Here is a 20,785-nt window from a genome sequence, read left to right on the forward strand (position 1 = left end):
TTAGACAGAGCAAAGCAGGTATGTACGGAAGAAGGAAAGGGAGAAGACAAATCATATTTGTCAAACAAATCTGTAGGGTTGGTTTTTTAATAACAGTTCACAATGAATGATATGTTGCCGTTGTGAAAGAATTGGTGTTGAATAGACATTTAAACAAGGAGATGGTTGAGCAGAACTGAGGGTGGATGCCAGGTTTACATGCCAGGCATTGCAGGCTCAGGTGAAAGGGAGGTGGAGAGCTTTTTACAACTGCAGACACTTAACACAGGCAGTGCTGGAGATAAACACTTTCCTCCCTGTCACCGGAACAGTTAATGCCATTTAAATACATCCAAAGTACAAACCACCGTGCCATAGAGCACCGCTCCGTGTTTATCTGTTGGGTGGCTGTGGCCTACTAAACCTTCCTGCACCCTTGGTACTTCCACTGTTTGTATTAAAAGCAGCCGCAGTGTGCGAGGCATTTTCTGCACGTACCAGGAAACGCTGTGCCCTCGGACTGGTTTGCACTGTGAAGGGACAGACAGTTTGAAACGGGCGGTCTGGAATTCAGTGTAAATGTGAAATGATTGGAGACGTGCAGCCTATTTTCACTATTTGCATCTTTGCTATCTGGTCGGGGGTGGTCTGTGAGGACGAAGATATAGGCTAGTCCTGCCCTGGAAAATGGCACAGCAAACAGGCAGCGCTGTCAGGAGAAGCCTGAATAGTGCCGAACAGGTGGAGGACTGAAGCGGGTCCAGTTGCTGAAGCACGACCATTTAAAAAGCCTTATTTTCAAGGTTCTGCTTCCCAGGCCCAGCCCTGTGTGGCTGCCTGGACTGTCTGCAGTTGCCCTACATCCATATCCAGAATTTCTAGTTCCCTGCACTTTTTTCTAAGATTTTTTCTGTTTGCATTTTGGGATTTTGTGCCTGTAGCAATTTAATGTACCACAGGCTTTTTTTTTTTTTTTTTTTTCTTCCCACCTTTTTTTTTTTTTTCTCTTTTTTTATTGTGGAAGGAAGGGGTAGAAGTAGGGTGAGAACTGTGGCTATGGAGATGCAGGTAGATAAAGGTAATTACTTAAACACATATAGGGCAGCACTTACTGGTTTGGAGACCCAGATTAAGATGCAGAGGAGCATGTGAGGTTGATGATTATATTTCGGGGAGAGTTAATTGACGGAAGGTGAAGGCAGACAAAGAACCGCTGCTTACTGCCTTCTTGAATCCCAATCAGGAATTATGATTAAAGACGCGGCGAGACAACAGAGGCCTGATGAATTGGTGTCTTTTTTTTTTTCTTTTTTGCCGTCATTCACACTTGATTGACTTCAACCTTTCAAGTGCAAAAGTCTCTCTTTTCCATTATTATTCATAGCCATCTGAGTTTTTCTAATTAAAGTGTATGAAAACAATTACTGATCCGTCGTACTGAGTGTGGTAGTGGGGATGGCTGCCTTACTGTAACGTGTATAAAAAGCCCACAGTTTTCTATAATGATGTGCAGCTGAGGTGTTAGATAATTTTGTTCTTTTTCTACTCTGTTGGGGTTTTTTTTAATTTCTCATGATTTATTTTTCATAATTCCTAAAGATCCTAGGAAAGCACTCTCCCTGCTGATAAAGCTGAGAGGGGTGGCTCCTTCCTGCCTTCCCTCCTCGGCATCCCTGCTCATTCCCCTCCTCTGAGCCTGGCTACCGGGAATTAACCAGTGACCTTTCACGTCTCCAGACTCACCACCCACAGCCATCAGATACTCCTGCTTAGAGTAGAAGGTGGAATGAATTTGGTGTGCTCAGCTTCCCTCCTGGTGATTTATCAGTGTCATCTGCCTTTCCTGCCAACATCTGTGGGACCTGGCACCCACCTCCATGCACCGGCCATCCCAGTAAAGGCAGGAAGCTCAGCATCCCTCCCCAGTGCTGTTCAGATGTCTGCAGCCACTCGGACACAGTTTTTCATGGACTGTTTTAGCTTCACTTAGTGAAGCCAAGGTCTAGTCTATGTTTGCTTGCATTTGACATCTGTCTAGATAAGGAAGATTTCATGTCCTGCACGTTGGTTTACCTTCAGCTTCATCACAGGTTTGCTTCTGCAGTTGAATCGGAGCCCTGTGGTCCTTGACTCCCCAGAAAGCAAGGTACACTGCATGCAGATAACAGCCTCACTCACTCACTCTGTTCTGAAATCCAGGGTGCAAATGCCTTCTTAGCATGTGACAGAAGGATGGAGAGACTTGTTTTGCTAAGAAACTTACCTGTCTAGGAGTGTTTATTTATGCCTCACTCTCCCAGCAGTCAGAGGCTGGGAGCAGACGCACCACAAGCATTGCAAGTCAGTGTTGGTTTCTGTGCCTTCGAGTGCCGTGGCCCTGGTGTATAGGAGATGCTCCCTGAGCATCAGCGGGGTGAAACATGCAGCTGCTTGGAGCTGCAGAGGTGTCTTCGCTTGCCACAGGCATCTAACTGGTGCTGGCAGCCACGCGCTGGAATACCACACGGATGGTGTTGGTGATACGTGTCAGTCTTCCCAGTTGCTGCTCTGGGGAGAAGGGCTGTGAGGCAGCTTTTCAGCTGGTGTGTGAGACTGGCTCTGGACGTTCAAAAAGGGTGTTTGTTGTCCTGCACTTGATGCCAGCCACCTGCAAACTGGTAGCGAGGTTGTCTGTATTTTCTCTGTGTGACCGGATACACCCAAAGAAACAGTTTTCCCAAAAAAAGATGAGCATATGTGTTTGACTCTTTGAAAGAGCGTCTGTAGTTGAAGCATGCAAGCTCTCCAGCTCTTGAAAAATGTTGTTGTTTTGGCACTGCGCTGGTCATGATCATGCAGGTTCTAGACAAACACTTGCAGAGAGGCGAAGGGAACACTTTAGAGCAAGGAAAGGGTTAGCAAAAGCTTTTCATTTTGCAGGCAGTTTGCTGTCTTTTTAGTCTTATTCATCCTTTCCTTTGTCACCTCTCTCCTTATTTGTACTTTTCTTTCTCATGCCCCTCCTTTTCCTGCATCGATACACTTTGAAAACAGTGCTGCAATGCTCCCTAGTTCAAGATTACAGTGTACTTTACGAGGTATGATTTAATTAGGGGCCTTATTATGTTTTCAGCAGCTTAAGGTGGGCCTTTCAACTTATCTACCTAATTGGTTGCACAAGAAGTTTCACAGCCCATGACAAAACATTGTCAGTGATCAAAGTCTGAATTCTACATAAAGGAAAAATATTAATAATAAGATTATTCTTCAAGTGTGCACTGCTAATTATGTCCAGAATGTAACTGTAGAAACACTTTTGACTGATGAGAGCTTTGTCTAATAAATATGAGTCTTCAGTGAGCTATGAAAAGTGACGCCTCTGACTTTACAATACTGGTGTCTAATTTTGTCACTGAAGATGTTTAAAATATTTTCCTGTGTTTTCCTACTCCCCACATCCTTTCCTCCTTGTCTCCAGGTGACAACACCTGAGGTGATGATGCCCAGCAGCATGTTTCTTCCGGCAGCCGCTCCAGAGAAAGACGGGAACTCTGCCGCAGAGGAGCTGGGGAAGCAGCCTGGTGAGTGCGGGTCAATGAGGTCCACAGGTCCCACCGCTCCCCCAGTCCCATCACCTGGTCAGGGACTGTGTCTGGGGACATCTCTGTCCAGGTCACTTCCACATGCCCAGCTGTCCCCTGAGAAACACAGTCAGGTGGTGCCCAGCAGGGCCGTCTCCCTTCATCTGTGCCACGAACGGGCTGGTGCCCTGGGTGTCCCCATGGCAGGGCAGAGCGAGGGGGCTCAGAGCTGAGGAGCAGAGCTTACTGCCATGGCAAGTCACCTGGAAATGGTGTTGAATCCTTGCAGAGGAAGAAGACAAGATGTGAGCAGTGAAAAGCACAGGTGGTGGAGGGCTGAGGGCCCAAATCTCCTCAGCCTTTTTCTTTGCCATGCTGTGTTATGAAGGCATGACTGTAAATCCGTGACTGTTTAGTCTTGGCTTTGTCATGTGATAGGGGGGCATCCCAAGAACATCGTTCTGCATGGGCAGAAGTGTCTGATCGCAAACTTGGCTTGGAAGTCGTGCTGGTCTTCCTTCTGTGCCCTGCTGGAAGGTCTGTAAGGAATGTGGGAATTAAGACAGCAGTTTTTTCCTTCCAGGCAGACGGCCCCAAGGCAGTGGTGCTGGTGGGGCAGCACTGGCCCAGTCAGGGTAGCTAGAGCTGCTCTGGCCATGGCGATCCCTTTTTTGGTCTCTACCTGTATCACAACATCTTTTCCAGCAGGGTAGTGCTCAGTGGCCCTGGAGAAGTGGGAGTGCACTGAGTGTTTGTTCCTTCTTCTCCCATCTTCCCTCAAACAGCACCCTTTGAGCTGCTGCCAGCAGGGCCTGAATTTCATTCCTGTTGTTTCTAGCTTTGATAGGACCGGGACTCAAATACTACGTTCAAATTGATGAACCTTGTTATAGGAAAATAGGCAGGACATCAAAGAAGAGCATCACAGACAGGTAGTTGAGTGGCCTTCACTTAAAAGGAAGAATTAAAGGTGGCAAATGCACTAAGGGAACGTGTGTGTGTGAATAGTTTCCAGATATTCAAAGTGGGCAAGAAAGTAAAGTATATAGGTTTATGCAATGGGCCACGATGAGGGTAATGGGCTGGTATTAAATTAGATGAATGAAGATAGAGGAGAAGCGTTAGAAATACCTATCATCTTGCAGAGAAAAAACACAGACGTACTAGAGACAAAAAGAGGATGTTGATCTGCCCTTGTGTGCTGGTGTAATTTTCAGGTTTGCTCTAATTTTGTTTTCACAGAGATCTCTGAGGACTCGGGAAAGAGTCTTTTGCCATCGGAGAACACAGAGCACAGCGGAGATCCTAAGCCCGTTCCGGCCGATCAGAGCTCTGCCAGGGAGGACTCCAGCTTCCTCTGCTGGAAGAAGGGCTGCAACCAGGTGTTCAAGAGCTCAGCGGCCCTGCAGACACACTTCAATGAAGTTCACGCAAAGCGGCCTCAACTGCCGGTGTCTGATCGCCACGTCTACAAGTACCGTTGCAACCAGTGCAGCCTGGCATTCAAAACCATTGAGAAGCTGCAGCTCCATTCCCAGTACCACGTCATCCGGGCGGCCACGATGTGCTGCCTCTGCCAGCGCAGCTTCCGAACCTTCCAGGCCCTGAAGAAGCACCTGGAAACCAGCCATCTGGAGCTGAGTGAGGCCGACATTCAGCAGCTGTATGGTGGCCTCTTGGTCAACGGAGACCTTCTCGCTATGGGTGATCCTTCACTTTCAGAAGACCACACTATAATAGTTGAGGAAGATAAGGAGGAGGAGAGCGACCTGGAAGATAAGCAGAGCCCGACAGGTAGCGATTCGGGGTCAGTGCAAGAGGACTCTGGCTCAGAACCGAAGAGGGCCTTACCCTTCAGGAAGGGCCCGAACTTCACTATGGAGAAATTTCTAGATCCGTCTCGCCCTTACAAGTGCACGGTCTGCAAGGAGTCTTTTACGCAAAAGAACATTCTCCTGGTCCATTACAATTCAGTTTCTCATCTGCATAAACTGAAAAGAGCCCTCCAAGAGTCTGCTACTGGGCAGCCCGAACCTACCAGCAGCCCAGACAACAAACCTTTTAAGTGCAACACCTGCAACGTGGCCTACAGTCAGAGCTCAACCTTGGAGATCCACATGAGGTCTGTCCTGCACCAAACCAAAGCTCGTGCTGCCAAGCTGGAGGCGGCTGGGGGCAGCAGCAGCAGTAACGGTGCTGGCAACAGCAACAGCAGCAGTCTCTCTTTGGGCTCATCCACACCAAGTCCAGTGAGCACTAGCAACAGTAATACTTTCACAACCACCAACACAAGTAATTCGGGCACAACTCCCATTCCTAGCCTGCTCAACCAGGTATCCAGCGACACTGTGGGAATTCCCCCCTTAGGTAACCCCGTAAGCACTAATATCGCCTCCCCTTCAGAGCCCAAAGAGGTAAACCGGAAGAAGCTGGCAGACATGATTGCATCCAGGCAGCAGCAGCAGCAGCAGCAGCAAGCTCAGACCCTGGCACAGGCACAGGCCCAAGTCCAGGCCCATCTGCAACAAGAACTGCAGCAGCAAGCTGCTCTCCTGCAGTCTCAGCTGTTCAACCCAGCACTTTTGCCACACTTTCCGATGACCACTGAAACCCTTCTGCAGCTTCAACAGCAGCAGCATCTTTTATTTCCTTTCTACATCCCCAGTGCCGAGTTCCAACTCAATCCAGAAGTTAGTCTGCCTGTCACCAGTGGTGCACTGACATTGACTGGTACAGGTCCAAGTTTGCTGGAGGACCTGAAGGCTCAAGTTCAGCTCCCTCAACAGAGCCATCCACAGCTCTTACAGCAGCAGCAAGGTCAGCTGTCCTTGTCACAACCCCACTCCGTCCTTATACAGCAGAGCCAGCACTCTGAGAAGAAGAATAAATCCGTAGTGAAGGAGAAAGAAAAAGAAACCTCCCGGGAAAGGGAAAGTGCAGAGAGGGGAGACAATAATGGAGCATCTAAGGAGACTCTGCCTGATAACTTGAAGCCCAAAGAGAAGAAGGACTTTGTACCAGGCAGTAGTACGGAGCCTTCCTTGCTGCCTCCACGTATTGCCTCTGATGCAAGAGGGAATGCCACAAAAGCCTTGCTGGAAAACTTTGGCTTCGAGCTTGTCATTCAGTATAACGAGAACAAGCAGAAGGTGCAAAAGAAAAATGGGAAGACAGAACAAGGTGAGAACTTGGAAAAGCTCGAGTGTGATACATGCGGCAAGTTCTTTTCAAACATCCTCATCCTGAAGAGCCACCAAGAGCATGTTCACCAACATTACTTTCCCTTTAAGCAGTTAGAGAGATTTGCCAAACAATACAGAGAACACTATGACAAACTGTACCCACTAAGGCCTCAGACTCCAGAGCCACCACCCCCACCTCCGCCACCCCCACCTCCGCTCCCTCCAGCACCTCCTCAGCCGGCTTCTACTCCTACCATTCCTACTTCTGCCCCACCAATTACCTCTCCTACAATCGCACCAGCCCAGCCGTCTGTGCCACTCACCCAGCTCTCCATGCCGATGGAGCTGCCCATCTTTTCACCACTTATGATGCAAACCATGCCACTACAAACACTACCTGCGCAGCTGCCACCCCAGCTGGGTCCTGTAGACCCTCTGCCTGCCGACTTGGCCCAGTTGTACCAGCATCAGCTCAACCCTAGCCTTCTCCAGCAGCAGCAGAACAAGAGGCCACGGACACGGATCACCGACGACCAGCTCAGAGTGCTTCGGCAGTATTTTGATATTAACAATTCCCCAAGTGAGGAGCAGATCAAAGAGATGGCGGACAAATCTGGATTGCCCCAGAAAGTGATCAAGCACTGGTTCAGAAACACTCTTTTCAAAGAACGCCAGCGCAACAAGGATTCCCCATACAACTTCAGTAATCCTCCAATTACCAGCCTGGAAGAACTGAAGATAGACTCACGGCCTCCTTCTCCAGAACCTCAAAAGCAGGAATACTGGGGAAGCAAGCGATCCTCCCGGACACGCTTTACTGACTACCAACTCAGAGTCCTGCAGGATTTCTTTGATGCCAATGCTTATCCAAAGGATGATGAATTTGAGCAGCTTTCTAACTTGCTGAACCTCCCAACGCGTGTTATAGTGGTGTGGTTCCAGAATGCCCGTCAAAAAGCTAGGAAAAACTATGAGAATCAGGGAGAAGGCAAGGACGGGGAACGACGGGAGCTTACAAATGACAGGTATATTAGAACAAGCAACTTGAACTACCAATGCAAAAAGTGCAGTCTAGTCTTTCAGCGCATTTTTGATCTCATTAAACATCAGAAAAAGCTTTGTTACAAAGATGAGGATGAGGATGGACAGGATGATAGCCAGAATGAAGACTCTATGGATGCAATGGAGCTCTTGACTCCAACCAGTTCCTCCTGCAGCACACCAATGCCCTCGCAAGCTTACAGCACACCTACATCTTCAGCCAATGCAACCTCCTCAGCTTTTCTGCAGCTCACAGCAGAGGCAGATGATTCCTCCACCTATAGTTCTAAAGTAGAAGCTACAGATGAGAAACCAAAGCAGTCTGAACCTCCAAGTACACAGCAAAACCAAACTCAAGAGAAGCAAATGCAACCAAAGCAAGAGTCTCAGCAGCAACAGGACCAAGGAGAACAAAAGACAAGTTCAGCACACCAAAAGATTTCACAGTTATCCTCCCCCTCTTCATTGCAACAGCCACCTCCCCCTCCTCAGCCCCCTCAGTGCTCCTTGTCACAGTCAAGCCCAAGTCCATCGCAGCTGTCACATCTTTCCCTCAAACCCATTCACACATCCACCCCTCAACAGCTGGCAAACCTACCTCCTCAGCTAATCCCATACCAGTGTGACCAGTGTAAGCTGGCATTTCCTTCCTTTGAGCATTGGCAGGAGCATCAGCAGCTTCATTTCCTGAGTGCACAGAACCAGTTTATCCACCCCCCGTTCCTGGACAGAACGCTGGATATGCCATTCATGCTTTTTGATCCCAGTAATCCCCTACTGGCGAGCCAGCTGCTGTCTGGAACGTTACCACAGATTCCAGCGAGCTCAGCCACTTCACCCTCAACTCCAACATCCACAATGAACACACTGAAGAGGAAGCTGGAGGAAAAGGCCAGTGCAAGCCCTGGGGAAAATGACAGTGGGACTGGAGGAGAAGAACCGCAAAGGGATAAACGTCTAAGGACAACCATTACCCCAGAGCAGCTGGAAATTCTTTATCAGAAATACTTGCTCGACTCCAACCCAACACGGAAAATGTTGGATCACATTGCACATGAAGTGGGCTTGAAGAAACGTGTGGTGCAAGTTTGGTTTCAGAACACCCGTGCACGGGAAAGGAAGGGGCAGTTCAGAGCTGTAGGGCCTGCCCAAGCCCATAGACGGTGTCCCTTCTGCCGAGCTCTCTTTAAAGCGAAGACAGCTCTTGAAGCTCATATCCGATCCCGTCACTGGCACGAGGCCAAGAGAGCCGGATACAACTTGACGTTGTCTGCTATGCTCTTAGATTGTGATGGGGGACTCCAGATGAAGGGAGACATCTTTGATGGAGCAAGCTTTTCCCACATGCCACCAACTAGCAGCGATGGGCAGAGTGTTCCTCTTTCGCCAGTGAACAAGAGCATGGAACTGTCACCTCGAACTCTGCTGAGTCCATCCTCCATCAAGGTGGAAGGAATAGAAGACTTTGAGAGTCCCTCCATGTCCTCGGTCAATCTGAGCTTTGACCAAACAAAGCTGGACAACGATGACTGCTCGTCTGTCAACACTGCAATCACAGACACTACAACAGGAGATGAAGGGAATGCAGACAACGATAGTGCAACAGGGATTGCAACCGAAACCAAATCAGCATCGGGACCCAGCGAAGGTCTGACAAAAGCTGCCATGATAGCAATGTCTGAATATGAAGATCGGCTGTCTTCTGGCCTGGTCAGCCCAGCTCCCAGCTTCTACAGCAAAGAGTACGACAATGAAGGTACTGTGGACTATAGTGAAACATCCAGCCTTGCAGACCCCTGCTCACCCAGCCCTGGTGCAAGTGGTTCAGCCAGCAAGTCTGGAGAGAGCGGGGATCGACCCGGACAGAAACGCTTTCGCACTCAGATGACTAATCTCCAGCTAAAAGTTCTTAAGTCGTGCTTTAATGACTACAGGACACCTACCATGCTGGAGTGTGAGGTCCTGGGCAATGACATTGGACTGCCAAAGAGAGTTGTTCAGGTCTGGTTCCAGAATGCTAGGGCAAAGGAGAAGAAGTCCAAACTCAGCATGGCCAAGCATTTTGGCATAAACCAAACAAGTTACGAGGGACCCAAAACAGAGTGCACTTTGTGTGGCATCAAGTACAGTGCTCGACTGTCTGTACGTGACCATATCTTCTCTCAACAGCATATCTCCAAAGTTAAAGAAACCATTGGAAGCCAGTTGGATAAGGAAAAGGAGTATTTTGACCCAGCTACTGTACGTCAGTTGATGGCTCAGCAGGAGCTGGACCGGATCAAAAAAGCCAATGAGGTTCTTGGTCTGGCAGCTCAACAGCAGGGCATGTTTGATAACACCCCCCTGCAAGCTCTTAACCTTCCTGCTGCATACCCAGCACTACAGGGCATCCCTCCAGTCTTGCTCCCAGGCCTCAACAGCCCATCCTTACCAGGCTTCACTCCATCCAACACAGGTGGGTACAGATATTATCACACTGCTTAGACGCACAGCTTAACTTGATGCATCTTTAGCCCAAGCAGGTGTTTCCTTCAGAATGACTAATAACAGGATACCCAGCCCCTTAGTTGAGTATATTTGTTTGACAGCAAATAAGCAATAGGTATCTTATCTTTAATTCCTGAACTCAGATTTTCTAGCAAAGTCTGAAATACAGCAAGGTCTAGACATGCTGTGTATCTCTGTTTCATTAGCACAGACTAAAATTTCCAAAGCACCTTCCGGAAAACGGTAAATAAAGGATTTATCAAACAGAACAGGAGTAGGACTAACATGCTGAATTTGTTGTTCATTATACCTTTCCTGTTGTTACAAATTCCATTTACGTAGTGCCATCCCAAGTTTTAAATAACTCTGAACCATTTCTAGGGAAAAGTGTGATGTGCCTGGTAGCACTGGTGACAGACACCTGGAGCATCTTTACGTAACACCCTTACGGTGACCTCCAGGACAAATCCCAAGGCACCTGTGGATTGGGTTTTGAGTAATGGCTGGACACAACCTGAAAGTACCTGCTCAACAAACAACAGTGTAGTTATGGGACAGATCTACTTGGTATTTGAATAGGATTTTTCTTAACAATACTACATAAAAATGAAATTTGGGATAGCCCTTTGGGTGGCCTAATCCCAGATATTGGAATTTGGTCTTTGAGGATGCTCCTTTCTCTTGTACCTGGTGGACAGATGGAAAGTATGAGATGTGTAGCAAAAAATGACAGTGGACAGTACTGCTCAGTAGACTAGCAGTGACATAGAAAACTTGATCCAAAGGCTTCATTTCACCCCTGCTACATCCATGACACCCCAGAGACCTGCCTGTATCTTGAGTTGCCACTCTTGACAGAGCAATTGATGTTCTCTAGACTTGCTTTCACTTGGCAGACCTCTCTGTTTACTGCTGATGATCCCTCTTGAAGCTGACTTTCACCAGGGCCGCTCTACATTTCCAGAGATATCCCAGGAACCAATTCCAGTGTCTTGTCTTGGCAACAGGCTGAGTCTGTCCTGGGCTGGAAAGCCTGTGACACTGTAACGCCTGGTATGGTTACACCGTACACCTTTGTTTTCTACACAGCAGCAATACAGGTCTACCACTGTTAAGACAGTGTCCAGAACAGTTAACTTTCTCTTATTGTAGTGAACTGATTGGCTAATGATGAGTTATAATCCATGATGTGAAGCCTAAATAAGATCTGAGTATCTACCTGTCTTCTGACTGGAGTGCTATCAGTCTCCAAGAAGGCTTTCTGCTTTTATTCAGCAGGCTGACTCTGAGGTTCCTTTTTCAACAGATTGAAAAACTGGGTGCAGATGCTGCCAGGTAACATGGTTGTGTCACGTTAATAAAATTGTCATCATCTTTTGTTATCCAGGAGGTAAATCTTCAGATAAGCAAATCAAAGCCTTAGACAAAAGGATAGTAGCTGGTGTGAGCAGCTCTGTGTAACTTGACCAACTCATAGGACATTCACAGGGGGAACTGGCTGCGAGCTGCGAGCTGTAAGTCATATCACTAGCACCCGAAGTTTGTGTGTAGTTGCAGTGGCATTGGGTGTAGCACCCTGAAGAGAGCACTAGAGACCCTTGACTCAAAATAGGCATCGCTCTTTCCCCATGGAAGTGGCTGTGTTCACCTTTTTCTCCGTTAATGCTCGTCTCTGAAAAATGAAAAAAAGTTAAATCTCCCTGTATTTGTTGGGTTCTGGCCTTTCCAAAAATTACACACTTTCTTAGAGTCAAGATCCTTTTTCCCATGAAAGCAGCAGAGAAGATTACCTTGTAGCATGGTTGCTGATGTCTGTGTCAGAAGGTCCTATCAGAGCAGAGAAGATCAGTTTTTTGGGGATCTGGAAGAGCTTTCTGCTGGGAGCTAGGGCCTCCGCAAGGCTTTTTTTGTGTAGTTACAGGACTCTTCCCATGACCCCCAAAGCGAAAGTAAAATCATTCTTAACTATAGCTGTAGTATAGGTCATCATAATTAAACCATTTTAAAACAGGTGCTGTTAGAATTTATTCTGTTCAGGACTATTGTCCATTCCTGCTTCTTGAATCTAGTCCTAGCTACGTGCCTGAAGGGGGGGTGTGTGCCAGGGCTTTTTCATGTGATACTTCTGTTCTTACTGAAGATCTCGTTTCAGATCAGAGGCCAGAACCAAGCCAAGAGGATCTCTTTGGCAAATTACATTGTCAGCCTACCACAGATAGCTCTGTGCTGTTTACTTGGTACCCCAAATTTACAACAACATCTAAATTTATTTTTTTTTTTTTTTTACTTCAAAGACCAGTATGTGTCCTGGGGAGATGGGGCTATGTACTATGAATGTTAAAAGCGATCAGGGACTGCCTAGGCAGGACTAAGCTATTCAGAAAGTCAAACAGACAATTTGTGGCCTTTAGATAAAGCTCCAAAGGTCAGGCCATCTCAGCTCAAAGCCTGTCGAAGCAGATAAGGCTGTGCATCCAGGAATGTTATGAATTAGCTGCTGCTCCTGCGCTTGAACCTCTCGGGGACTGTTCAGCTAGGGAGCACAGTTTCAATGGCATCTATCCATAATATACCCTTATCTGAAATCTATAAGGCCGCTGCATGGAGGTCCACTTCATACCTTCACAGATCACTACTGTTTCCATACCACATCAGGAGCAGATGCAGGTTTCAGAAGGGCTTTGCACCAGCCATTGCTGTATTCTGCCGGCTCTGGCCGCCCTCCCACGGGGCTCCTTCCAGGCTGGCCTCTGCAGAGCCACAGTGGCTTTGTCTCCTGCCCTTTGCTGGGAAGACCAGCACCGGGTGCAGGGTGCCAGTATCAGCGGATGAATGCAGCACTGCAGGCAAATGAGCTGTTCATCGCAGGATGCGGTGCGGCCAGCTTTTGGTGAGTGCTCCACTCACCTTGGCTACCTGCTGCTACTCAGAGCATGGAGCTGCAGGAAGGCAGTTCCTGTGCCGTATGTTCACAAGTGTGGATTCCTTCTGGGCTATGCCAGCTTTACAGGGCATGGTGAAGTGATAGGCTCTTGTGATACAACTGTACAGGCAGCAGCCAGGGCCGTGGTGTCCAGAAGCCCGAGGAGCATGTGTCTGCACAGAACTTGTATGTTGTGCTCCCTCCCACAGCCTCTGCCCCTGGTCCTGCCATCTCCTCTGGTCCAGGACCCAGGATTCGGGTGCCTGCTAGCAGCAGGGATGAGATGGTTGAGGGTGCCCACACTTGTTCCTCAGAATTGATTTTGATGATTTGAGACCTCACCAGGATCCGTGGGGCAGCTGCAGCTCAGAGCTGTTGGCCCCAGCCCGTCTTTACATTGCCTTCACAACGCAGAGGACCCCACGGCAGCTGGATTTACCTGCCAGGAGTCACCACCTGCCCTATGCACAGCGGGTCCCTGCAGGCGTGCTTCCCCTTGGAAAACACTTTAAGCTGCCACCATGCCCCAAGCCACCGCCGAAAAGGAGCAGTTTCTCCTCTCCTCTCCCACTGGGTATTTCACGGAAGAGGGACAACCTAAAATAGGAGTTACCGTGCCCCTGCGTCCATTCCTAGTCCTGCAGTCGTTCATCCTCAGACTGCCTTTGAGCACTTACCGTCGCAGCTGTAAGGGCTCGCGCTTTGCTGCTGACAGGTTGGACTTGTTGGCTGGTTTTGCAGCAGGGGTGGGTGCTGCAGCAGGTTCCCGGCTCCAGAGCCTCGGAGCGTATGGGGCTGCACCGGCAGAACGGTAGAGGTTTGTTTCATTTTTATTTTCCCCAAATGTCACTGAGGGACTTCCCAAGCAAAATGTTCCTTTTTAGGAGCACGTTTGCCAACTGCAGTGGACATGATTAATGGATGTGACTCTACGAGCCACACTCCTCTTGCCCCAAGCTGCTGTCAGCTGTGAGAAGAGAAATCGGCACCAGGGGACTGTGTTGTTACTGGCTATTCCTGCTGTTGGGAAGATGGGCAGACTTCACATTCCACCATTAATCCATCTCCTTTGTAGAGGAAGCATCACGATGCTTTTAATTCCACCCAAAACATGACGTTCATGCCTAGGGGAGATGTCTGAATACCATGTAAACTCTGAAATTGCTCAGAAGCTGTGTACCCAAAGCCTCATGTTGGAAGGAAGGAAGGAAGGAAGGGGTTGCATCAGAGATTTGTGAGCATCAGCCTAATAAGGACAAAATAGCTTAGATTTAGCCTGTTCAGTCCTCTTCAGTTGCCATCAGCAGGGCTTTCTGATCTGTGGAGATTTTAATGAGATTGACAGTATCTAGCATTACGGCTGTTTGCTTAGCCCTTTCCTTCTGCCGGAGTCCTTTGACCAAAGGACCAGTCAGTGCAGATGTGGGAGAGGTGCCTGTCCCTGACATCAGCTGGTGATCATTCAGGAATTTCAGAGGAGTCAGTAAAACAGCAGCTGTGCAGAGCATCCCAGTTGGACGGTGGGTACCGTGTTTGGTGCTGTCAGGCAGTGTGGCCAAGCGGCCGTGGGTGGTGGGACCTGACGAGGCACGTCCCCGTGGCACACGGGGCCCTGGGGAGCGGGGCGGTTGTCCCAGAGGAAGCAGGAGCAGTGGATGGGCTCTCCCACCCGCGCTGCTGCAGTGCGTGAGCACGGCCCAGGTGTTGCCTCGTGCAGAGGAGACAGCGGCTCGGGGGCAGTTGTGGGGTGGCCTGGGGTCACCCTACCCGGTGCTTTCTTGCCTGCCAAGTGACTCCTTACCTCTCTTTCTTCCCTCTTGCAGCTTTAACTTCTCCCAAACCTAACCTAATGGGCCTGCCCAGCACAAGCGTCCCTTCGCCCGGCCTACCCACCTCTGGATTACCAAATAAGCAGCCCCCGGCCGCACTGAGCTCGCCCACCCCGGCACAAGCCACGGCGGCCGTGGCCCCGCAGCAGCCACCGGCAACGACCCCGCAGCCGCAGCAGCCGCCCCCGCCACAGCGCAAGGAGAAGGAGAGCGAGAAAGCAAAAGAGAAGGAGAAGGCACCCAAGGGGAAGGGGGACCCTCTGCCAGGGCCCAAGAAGGAGAAGGGGGAGGCGCCGGTGGGCGCCCTCTCGGCCCCACTGCCCACCATGGAGTATGCGGTGGAGCCCACCCAGCTCCAGGCGCTGCAGGCTGCCCTGAATTCGGACCCCACCACCTTGCTGACGAGCCAGTTCCTTCCCTACTTCGTCCCTGGCTTTTCCCCCTACTACGCCCCGCAGATCCCTGGCACCCTGCAGAGCGGGTACCTGCAGCCCATGTACGGGATGGAGGGGCTGTTCCCCTACAGCCCCGCACTGTCGCAGGCGTTGCTGGGGCTGTCCCCCAGCTCCCTGCTGCAGCAGTACCAGCAATACCAGCAGAGTCTGCAGGAGGCATTGCAGCAGCAGCAGCAACAGCAGCGGCAGGCGCAGCAGCAGCAGCAGAAAGCGCAGCAGCCCAAAGGAAGCCAAACCCCCGTCCCCGCGGGGGCTGCCACCCCGGACAAAGACCCTGCCAAAGAACCCCCCAAGCAAGAAGAGCAGAAGAACGCACCCCGCGAGGTGTCCCCCCTCCTGCCCAAACCCCCAGAAGAGCCCGAAGCGGAAGGCAAGGGCGCGGACTCCCTCTGCGACCCCTTCATCGTCCCGAAGGTGCAGTACAAGCTGGTCTGCCGCAAGTGCCAGGCGGGCTTCGGCGACCAGGAGGCGGCCAGCAACCACCTGAAGTCCCTCTGCTTCTTCGGCCAGTCCGTGGTGAACCTGCAGGAGATGGTGCTTCACGTGCCCACCGGCAGCAGCCAGGGCAGCGGCTCGTACCAGTGCGTGGCGTGCGAGAGCACGGTGTGTGGGGACGAAGCCCTCAGTCAGCATCTCGAGTCAGCCCCGCACAAACACCGAACAATCACAAGAGCAGCAAGAAACGCCAAAGAGCACCCCAGTCTATTACCTCACTCTGCCTGCCCCCCCGACCCCAGCACCGCATCTACCTCGCAGTCGGCCGCTCACTCAAACGACAGCCCCCCGCCCCCCCGGCCCCCCCCGGCTTCCCCCCACGCCTCCAGAAAGCCCTGGCCCCCGGCGGCCCCCCGCGCCCCGCCCGGGAAGCCGCCGCCGCCGCCTTTCCCTCCTCTCTCCTCATCTTCAACGGTTACCTCAAGTTCATGCAGCACCTCAGGGGTTCAGCCCTCGATGCCAACAGACGACTATTCGGAGGAGTCTGACACGGATCTTAGCCAAAAGTCAGATGGACCGGCGAGCCCGGCAGAGGGGCCCCGGGACCCCGGCTGCCCTAAGGACAGTGGTCTAGCTAGCGTAGGAATGGACACCTTCAGATTGTAAGCTTTGAAGATGAACAATGAAAATGAATTTAAATAAAAAGTTAATAACAAACCAATTTCAAAAATAGACTAACTGCAATTCCAAAGCTTCTAACCAAAAAAAGAAAAAAGAAAAAAGCGTGGGTTGTTTTCCCATATAACGATGCCGGTGGGTTTTACATTTCTTTTTTCCTTTCCTTTTAATAAAATAAAACTTAAAAAAGAAAAAAAAAACTGTTACATTTGTCCTTTCGAAGGTACTGTTGGTCTGGGAGACGAAAGCCCGTGCTGCCTCCTTACTGTCTTCGGAGCTTGAGCCCCTTGTATATTGCCCCTTTTCAATAACGCCCCACGTCGATAGCACAGCAGAGGCCGGCATGCACTGTATGGGAAAGCAGCCCACCTTGTTACAGTTTTAAATTTCTTGCTATCTTAGCATTCAGATACCAATGGCTTGCTAAAAGAAAAAAGAAATGTAATGTCTTTTTATTCTCAGGTCAATCGCTCACACTTTGTTCTGTTTTCAGAATCATTGTTTTATATATATATATATATATATATAATTTCTTTCATTTGTTTTGGGGTTTTTGTTTTGGTTTGGTTTGGTTTTGTTCCAGAAAAGGATTTTTTTTTCTTTTTTTTTTCCTTTTTTTTTTTTTTTGTTTTGCTTTGATAATTTAAAATGGGCAGAAAGTATTCAAGAGAAAAACAATGTGAACTGCTTTAGCTTTTCGGGGATTTTAAGGGTAGCTTTTCTGCTGAAGCCAATTTCAAGGGGAAAAGTTAAGCACTCCCACTTTTCAGAAAAAAAAAAACCACACAAAGAGTGTTGAGGACTCGGAGCTTAAAAAATAAGTTTTAAAACAACTGACTTTCTGTATTTATGATAGATATGACCATTTTTGGTGTTGAGTAGATTGTTGCATTGGAAATGAACTGAAGCAGTATGGTAGATTTAAAAGAAAAAACCCTTTTGTGTACATTTAGCTTTTGTATGGTCCAGCTGACGGCTTCTCATTTGATGTTGTCTTGTTCATTCCTAGCCAGATAGATTGCAATCCATTGACTCGCCTAAGCTTTTCTCCCCTTTGTACCTTTACTCCCCATTCCCCCATCCTGTAATCTTCCAATTATGGTCGCTACCTTCATTTCTTAGAGGGTGGTTGCATAATTATTTTATAAAAACTAAAGAAAGAAGTTCAAAGGGTTTTGGGGGGTCAGTAGGATCCCTTGCAGAATATTTTTTGTTGGGGGTTTGAAACTTTTTAAGGCGTATACATACGATTTACCTATGTCTGTTACCCTTGTGCACTTATCTCTTTCTTATTTTCCATTTTTCCTTGGTTTTTTTTCTTCCCCTCTTCTTTTCCTCATTTTGTAAATGCTTCAAAGACTCTGTTCCTAAACTATAAGCATTTGTTTCTGTTTGTGTAATTAGGCTGCACTCTGTTCCTTCTTTTAAAAAAAGGTTTTGTTACATTTTTTTTCTCTGAAGAAAATTCATGCTTTAAATAAAATCCAAAGACATACCCTTTCACCACTGGTGCAGAATGAGCAAAAAGGATTCTTTTTACTTGAGAATTTGTTTCTGATTTAAACAAACAAGTCTAAGTTTAAATAAAGAATAAAAAAAGTATCCAGGTTGTTATCTGTGCTTCTTCTGCAAGCAGAGAGACAACTCTTAGCGAAAACCCAGCGCACCAAAAGGCAGGTTTCTCTTTCCAAGTTCTCTCCCATGGTAGGCAACCGGAGCGGCGAGCGCCGCGGCTCAGAGCCACGTGCGGGCAGGCAGGTAGCCTGCCAGGCTCTGGAGTCCCCTCCAGCTCCGTGCCCTGCCCCGGGGAACGTGCAGACGCACGCACACACGCATCTTTCACGGTCCAAACTTTGAAAGGAAAACTTTGTGCTGCTAAAATGTAGATTTTGGAGACAAATAGATGCTTGCTGTTTCACTTCCGTAGCCAAATGTCAACAGAATCGATCTCCTGCCCCCCCGCCCCACCCCTTTTCCTCTGCCCCGAAAGTGTGAGAGCCTTCTCCCCATCATCTTCATCCTCCTCCTGCTTCAAAAGGGAACTTCGAAGACTGTGAATGCAGGTTCCTCCCACCGCCTCCGGGCTTCTCCTCCCTGTGTTGAAGCCGTTCGTCGACTCTGCAAGAGACTGGAGCATTCGAGAGACGAACGTGGGGTTCATTTTCTAGGGGGACGCTTTTATTTTTATGGATTTTTGGTTTTAGTTCGATGAAAGACTAGATCCTGAACTGTTGTATATATTTCTAACTAGGCTAATGCACAGTGCAAATTCCTTTTTTAATTGTTTTTTAAGTAGACGATACTAAAGAGAGTACCATCTAATATTCTTACCAGTACCCAGTTGTAGCATAAGGTGTCTAAAAGGAAACAAGTACACAAAAAGCTTTTGCTGTTTTAACAAACTGTTTTCTTTTAACAAAAGTTCTTGTATTTCTCCCCGTGTTTGAGATGAACATTTTTTAAATTCTAAAGTTGTACAGTTTTTGTTTTCCATTATTTTATCTTGTTTGTAATTCTATGAAATATATATATATATATATTTTTTGCCATTTAACTGTTGTATGTTACTCTGTCTGTATCATATAGAAATTTTTTTTGTTCGTTTTGGTTTTGATTCTCTATGTGATACAAGTTAACAATTTAACACTAGCTGTCAATTTCCGCAAGGTCTCTTTTGGAAATCCTTTTGTTTTGTCTCAGTTTGTTTCGGTTTTTTAATTATATTGCTTGGTCATAGTGCAATTTCTCTCTCCTTCTTCCCCCTCCTCCTTCCCACCCACTAAAAGGTTTTATAAATTAATTTCCTTGTATTTTTTCTAAATGTTTCTAGAGACTTTTAGTGCAAGGTTGCCTCCTCCTCTTGCAGCCCGGCTGCCCCGGGGCTGGCGCCGGGACCTGCACCCCCAGCCACCCATCCCTGCCGGCCATGCTGGGCCTGCCTGGGACCCCTGGGACCCCAGGCCCCGGGACCCCTGGCCTCACGCCCCGCAGCGCTGTGCCGAGCCCCGAGCCCCACCGGCCGCCCCGGACGCTGCGGGACGTGGGGGCTGAGGACCCTCTGGGTGACCCCCCGAGCCCACCCGTGGCCTTTCCAGCAAGTGTCTGAGCAGGGCCGGGCAGGGTGCGAGGAAAAGATTTTAAACTTAGCATTGAGCGGGTTTCTGTTTTATTTTTAATAAAAAGCTTTCTAAGTGGTGAAGATGGCCAAAGTTTCATACAATTGAGAATAAAGAGAGGCATAAGGGGTGTCGGGGCCTCCCACGCCCAGGGGGGCAGGCGGGGGGTGAGGGAGGCGCTGACACAAGCCAGCACACTCGCTGTTCATGGAAATATATTTTGCTTTAAAAAAAAAAAAATTTAAACTTTTAAATAGAAACAGAAATTGGGTTGGTTGGTGAGTCAGTTGGTCGGTTGGTTGGTTTGTCGGCGCTGAGATACTGCCCACTGTGAAACACAAAGCTTTGACTATTTTTTTTGGTTTTATTTTTTGGGGGGCGAGTTTGGGTAGAACAGAAAGCATAAATAAGGTGAAGAGGGATATGAACAGCCTTTGCAATGTACAAAAAATAGAGCAAGTGAAACCAAAAATGATGTTCTTGGTGTTTTTCTATAATGTAGTCTTGTTAGCTTTTTTTTGTTACTGTAACAATGCTGATCTCGAACTGTACCAAAATACATGGAGACTAACAGAAACAGAAACCACATGGAACTTTCAAAACTTTAAAAAATTTGTCACAAAAGACTTTGTTGTCATAGTTGAGTTGACTGTAGATGGTAATTGAATATACTCCTTTGGAAATATTTCATCACGTATGTTTCCTGCTCATTGTAATACATTAAAAAAAAAAATGAGCAAAAGCTCTCGTCTCCGCTGTCCCCGCTTGTGCGGTGCAGGGTCCGTGTCGGGTGGGTGTGTGCTGTGCGGCTCGGCTCGGCGTGACTCGGCAGGACGCATGCATCCGCCTGAGCTCTGCGCCCCGCAGCAGGTGGGCACTGCCACAGAGCCGCATGGCCACACGCACATGCCCTTGTGCACCGCGTGGCCGCGTCCCTCCCCGCACACCACACGGGGGGCTGGGCGCCCACCAGGGTGAGAGCACTGGGGCTGAGGCTGCGAATTAAAGTTAAAGTGGAAGTAATGAGCCAAATGGCACAATTCATATTATGGCTTCAGGACGCATTGTGTATGAAAAAGACATTATAAGTGCATTTAATT

At 48.6% G+C, this 20,785-nt stretch overlaps 1 protein-coding gene across 1 annotated transcript in view; it reads left to right on the forward strand.

Moving 5' to 3' along the window:
- ZFHX3 (zinc finger homeobox 3) overlaps positions 1-19,369 on the forward strand; it is a 173,774-nt gene extending 154,405 nt beyond the window's left edge. Inside the window, 3 exon segments of the mRNA XM_055726321.1 lie at positions 3,437-3,539; positions 4,782-10,217; positions 14,996-19,369. Of these exon segments, the coding sequence (XP_055582296.1) occupies positions 3,437-3,539; positions 4,782-10,217; positions 14,996-16,557 (7,101 nt within the window). The 3' untranslated portion in view covers positions 16,558-19,369.
- Positions 19,370-20,785: the final 1,416 nt, after the last annotated feature.

Source organism: Falco cherrug, chromosome 14, assembly GCF_023634085.1.
Source record: "Falco cherrug isolate bFalChe1 chromosome 14, bFalChe1.pri, whole genome shotgun sequence".
Taxonomy (NCBI): domain Eukaryota; kingdom Metazoa; phylum Chordata; class Aves; order Falconiformes; family Falconidae; genus Falco; species Falco cherrug.